Source organism: Alligator sinensis, unplaced genomic scaffold (assembly GCF_000455745.1).
Source record: "Alligator sinensis unplaced genomic scaffold, ASM45574v1 scaffold557_1, whole genome shotgun sequence".
NCBI lineage: Eukaryota > Metazoa > Chordata > Crocodylia > Alligatoridae > Alligator > Alligator sinensis.
This window is the reverse complement of record NW_005842349.1, coordinates 741697-747409: the sequence shown is the minus strand read 5'-3', so window position 1 is coordinate 747409 and position 5713 is coordinate 741697. Positions and strand designations below refer to the sequence as shown.

At 41.6% G+C, this 5713-nt stretch overlaps 1 protein-coding gene across 1 annotated transcript in view; it reads left to right on the top strand.

Moving 5' to 3' along the window:
* The window catches only part of LOC102374246 (lipase member M-like), a 20469-nt gene extending 16172 nt beyond the window's left edge, over positions 1–4297 (top strand). The window contains 4 exon segments of the mRNA XM_025210463.1: positions 1009–1155; positions 3038–3109; positions 3498–3563; positions 4067–4297. Of these exon segments, the coding sequence (XP_025066248.1) occupies positions 1009–1155; positions 3038–3109; positions 3498–3563; positions 4067–4297 (516 nt within the window).
* The last annotated feature ends 1416 nt before the right edge of the window (positions 4298–5713 follow it).

The following is a 5713-nucleotide window of genomic DNA, read 5'->3' as shown; positions in this document are numbered from 1 at the left end:
GAGGGGGGCACAAATGCAAGCATTGGCCCCTGGGCACTGGAGACCCATGGTACACCACTGGGTGAGGGAAGAATGATACACCTTAAAGAGGTAGCTAGATAGTTCATCTGAAGGCAGGGTAGATTGGCAAATTGTAGACTAACTGAAGTAGAGATGCAGAAGCTTTCCTCAGCAATGGCTTCATCAGATGCTGTGAATTGTTGAAGAATACTTGCACAAATCTGATTTTTTGTGGAAATCTGCTGTGACTTCTACACACGAAAGGAAATCAAAGAAAGTAGGAAATAATAAGTCTTTCTTCCTTCTAAAGGTACATTTTCTTGTCAGTCATAGAATGAAGGTTACAATCATTAAAAAGCCTTTGAAGGCACCAGAAAGTGGCTAGGGATGCTGAATTATATCCCTTGTGGTAGAGCAATGAATATATGAATGAGGTGTGGGTGTGCATGTGTGTGTGGTGTTGCATACACATGCACACGCGCACACAGTATTATAAACAGGAAAGGGAAGAAGGAAATCCAAAAATTCAGTAAATCCAAAAAAGATTGAAAGGTTTGGGAGAAAAAGGGAATATCTGCAAGCTTTTCCTGTGTCCTGGGACTAGTAATTGCAATTAACTGCAATGCCATGAAACATTTCTATTCCTAAGTAGATTCATTAAGGGTGGGGGGGAGCGGTGTTTGTGTGAGAGAACAGTTTCATATATAAATCAAGAACTGGAGAGAGAAGATCAAGAGAGACTTCCATCCTTGATAAGACTCCTCTCTCTGTCCAGAAAACCCCCCAAAACTGCAATGACCTCACATCTCTAGTACAGTGGTGATCTTTTTTTGTTTTCTGTTAGAAACTCCTCACCCAATTAAATTCTCTTACATATCCTTTCTGGCAGAAACGTTTCCATGATTAAACCAGGATTTAAAACTATTTATATCTATTAAGTTATGAAAAACTATGATTACAATATATTTTGAGAGCATTACAGAGAACATTATCCTTGTGTTTACACAGCTTATATTCAGCAAGAAAGAATTCTGCCTACTGAATAAGAGACTGAGAGCATTTACTGCTAGGATGTGCAGCAATCCTTTAATAGACAGACTTTGTGTCAAAGCCCTTCTCTATATTGGTGGATGTAATGAGAAGAATTTAAATGTGGTATGTATACCATTGCTTCCACTTTGTATTGATCTGCATTTGTCCTAGATGTGTGAGAATCTTTATAATGTTGGAAAAATGAGGGAGTCTTCACTGTTGCAGGAGCTAACAAACTGAAGTCATTACATATTCAGTTAGGATCTGTTATCTCTATTGATTTTTCCATCCAATAACTTTAACCTTTTTCACATAGGCCTGTACTTGCTTATTAAGCCTGTGTGAGTAGGCAGCTATTCGATCCAGCTTCAGATCCGGCTGCTTTGAATGCCAGGGATCTGATCTGGGTTCCCGCTTTGATCCAGCCGAAGTGACTTCAAAGCTTTGGAGCCGCCTCAGAGATCTGGCTGTAGGGTATAATGGGGAATCAATGAAATATCTATAACTTTGTTGTTTTTTGTCTGTTTTGGATGAAACTTGCAGGTGTGGTAGCCTCTGCTGAGTGCATAAAGTCTGCTAAGTTTGAAGAAGATCGGTGCAGGGGTTTGGGGGGTACTGTACCCCAAATTCTTGAAAGCCAAACTCATGTCACGTGTATGTATTACACCACAGGGTGGTGAAAACTGCAGGTTTGGCAGCCCCTGGTGAGGCCACAAAGCCTGCCAAGTTTCAAGGAGATAAATGCAGGGGTTTGGGGGAAACTGCACCTCAAGCTGCTGACAGGCAAAACTCGTGACATGGGTGACACCGTGTGTGTTAAGGCGCAGCGGGCTGAAAACTGCAGGGATGTTAGCCCCTGCTCAGGCCACAAAGCTGCAGTAGGAGCTTTTCATTGCCTCAGCAGGGGCCACCATCCGTAGCTTTCACCCTGCTGCACCTTAACACATGCAGTGTCACCCATGTCACAAGTTTTGCTTGTCCACATCTTGAGGTGCAGTTTCCCCCAAACCCCTGCATTTATCTCCTTGAAACTTGGCAGGCTTCATGGCCTCAGCAGGGGCCAGCATCCATGCAGTTTTCAGCCCACTGCACCTTAATGCACACAGGGTCATCTGTGTCAAGAGTTTTACCTGTCAGCAGCTTGAGATGCAGTTCCCCCCAAAACCCTGCATTGATCTTCTTGAAATTTGGCAGACTTTGTGGCCTCACCAGGAGGTACCAACCCTGCCGTTTTCTCACCACCCCACCCCGTGTTGTAACACATAGACGTGACATGAGTTTTGCTTTCATAAATTTGGGGTGCAGTTCCCCCTGAACCCCTGCACTGATCTTCTTGAAACTTGGCAGGCTTCATGCTCTCAACAGAGGCTGCCACTGCTGCATGTTTCATTCAAATGGGACAAAAAACAACAAAGTAATAGATATTTCATTGATTCCCCATTATACCCTATGGCCGGATCTCCGAAGTGGTTCAGAAGCTCTGAACAGCTTCGGAAAGCTTAAAGAAGCCAGTGTTTCAATCCAGACATGCCACTTCAGACGCTGAAGCATCCAAAGCTTCTCTGGATCCAAAGCACGGTCCGAAGCCTCACACAGCCCTATTGCTTATTTCATTCGCATGTCTGAAGACTCTGTGGAGATAACAGGCATTTTTTTCCATGTAATGCCATGAAGAATTTCCATTCCTAGTCAGTGTATTCTGAAGGCACTGAAGAATAATTTAGGTGAATGTCATCTAATAAATGCCAGCTCAGTGATCTTTTAGCTTCAAAAGATGTGTTCTTGTGAACCTAATACTTCTGTTTCATTAGTAATTTAATTCCCTGAATGAATACAGAAGTTTTCAAAAATTATTCCAGGTTCTCGGAACCCCTATGAATTTCCAGTTTATTGGTTGTTCTGTGCCACAGCTGTTGAAAAATGTCCTTTTGCTTCCGGAGAAGTTTGTCTTAGCCCACCCATTTAGAAAATCCAGACATCTGAAATACTTCACTATGTTTTACAGAGCCGGACAGATGTGTACATGTCAAAGTTTCCAGACTATACATCTGTAAAAAATATTCTTCACTGGGGTCAGGTACAGTTCATGAAATGTATGATGACTATTAAGCAGTGCTGTTTTAAATTATACTATGATGAGGTTTGACTTTCTATCATCTCACTTGATTTATCCAATCAGAATTTAATTCTGAACTATTCTGGAGAAGTAGATTATGCATAGTAAATTATGGGAATTAAATTACAATTATTCTTATTACCTTGGTTGGCAATAAAGGAAAATAACCCATGTATCACGTGTGATCTATTTACATCCTAACTCTTTTAGGCCAACCTAATTTTCAGGTGTTTTTTGGGGGAATGTCACTAGATAAATGATACTCCTTTGTCAGTTTCTCTGAAAGGGGTGATGATTCTGTTCATAAAAGATAGTGCGTAAATATTGCTCTCATTTTCTTTTCTTTTAGGTCAGAAAAACAGGAGAATTTAAATACTTTGACTATGGCTGTAAGAACAAGGAGAAATACAACCAGGTAAGGAGTTGTTGGCTGTTTGGAAGAATGATGAAAACATAGCAAAATGAGTAATGGTTGGATTTTGGCACTGGGACAGTAAGATGGGACATGGCAGAGAACTAGAGCTGTATTTGTCTCTGGATCCTGGTGTTTTAATCAGCACATGGTTGTTTCTTGTCACCTGTTGTATTTCTTCTGAAACAAATGCAAATTCTTATATTCTTGTAAATCCTTCTATTCTTTATACAGGGAAATTTCAGGATGGAATATCCTATGACAGTAAAAGCCATTATTACTTTAGTTCTCTGCTGCACCTTACAGAGCTCTTTTTACATTACTCTTTTAAAGTAAATGCAAATAGTTTGAACAAATCCCAGTCTTGATGCATCCTATCTGGGATATCTTTTTCTTGGTAAAGGGAAGATCCCTGTGTGACACACCACTGTTTTGCTTTGACAGTCATTTTGTGTAAATGTTCATTATGTCAGTAGTCTTTGAAAAACTCTCACTTTTTCTACCAGACCACCCCTCCCTTGTACAAGATAGAAGATATGATCGTGCCTACAGCGCTGTGGAGTGGTGGCCAGGACTGGGTTTGCCCCCCTGAGGACCTCTCCCTTCTCCTACCTCGAATTACCAATTTAGTTCACTACAAGAATTTTCCTGATTGGGACCACTGGGACTTCATTTGGGGATTGGATGCAGCTCAGTGCATGTATAGTGAAGTCCTTTATCTGATGGAGAGGTATTAGTGAAGGAGATTTTCTGCTCTTAAATTAAGAATTCATTTTATTCCTATAATTTTTGTACAGCTGGTTGCTTTTGTGCTTCTTGGGAGTTGTGGTTTCCAGTCTACATTTTTCAGGAACCACTTTGCAGTAGAGGAATGAGCTTTCTGAAGGCAAATCTTGCATTCAAGTGTCTTGCATCTCCTGGACTCCTTCCATTAAATAGACATCTATGGAGTGCACAAGTCTAGGTTGCATACGTACCTTTTATCACCTAATCCTCAGCACCTTACAACATGTGATTTGTGCTCCTGCTGCTGCAACTGACAAATCCTTCATTTTGCCCATGCAAGGTATATTTGTGCTGTCCTCTGTCAAAGTGATACATGTATAAGTGGCTCCAGCTTTTAATGCTACTGTTTGAAGCAACTGTTCCTTATCTGTCCTTAATGTTTGTGAAATGCATTCCTTCTGGGAAGAAGCAATATGCCTGAGATACAAGGCTAAATAATTTTCTGTGTTAGTGGAACACATTTAGTAATTGCACCAGAAACAATTTAGGAGATAATTGGAGAGAACAGACATCTTCCACAACCAAAGCTGCTAAAAAGGCAAGTCTTGGCAAGACAACTGAACCAAACCAATGAGTACTTATTATGTCAAGCCATCCTGAAGTTCACAGGAGCCAAAAAAGAGTGAAATGGCAGGATGTGATTCTTGGAGGTCATGTCTGAATTCCTTTTTGGTTTATGAATACTCCTCCTGGCTGCAGTGTTCATGGGAGACTTGTACCATGCATTTTCAGCAAAGGCTTGACATGCGGTGGATACACTTTGTAGCTGTGACAGAGCATCAAGGGCCATCAACACTCAGGGACTCTTCCCTACTGGCACAATAGTTTTCTTATCAACAGGGATCCTAGTTTTCTCTGATAAAAATCTGCAACTTCTCTGATTAAAAACCCCCAAATCTGTGTTTTCCTGTGATTAAAATGAAGCACCGCTATGTATACAGGTATCAATTGAACACAATGTTTTATTGATATATTTACAATATTAAAGCAATTTGGAAGCCTACCAATGCCTCAGTCATTATACTAAAATAAATTCAAAATATCTATACATTTTGGCTTTTGATTTTGGGTTTTTTATCATAGAAAATCAGAATGCCCCCTGCCCCTTTGGCTCACCAGGATGTGGGTCCAGCTGCTGCTGTCCCTCCCACTGCTTTGTAATGCTGAGCAGTCCTGATATGCCGGTGCCCCTGACTCCCAAGCCATAGCCTCCTGGCACTGCTAGTGCCCCTCACTCCAAACCTGAAGCCCCATAGCCCTGCCAGGGCTCCTCACTTCAAGCCCACAGCCCCACCAGCCCTGCTGATGCCTATCACTCCTGACCCACTGCCCCCCACCCCCTACCCTCAGCGTGTAAGGGACTGAGG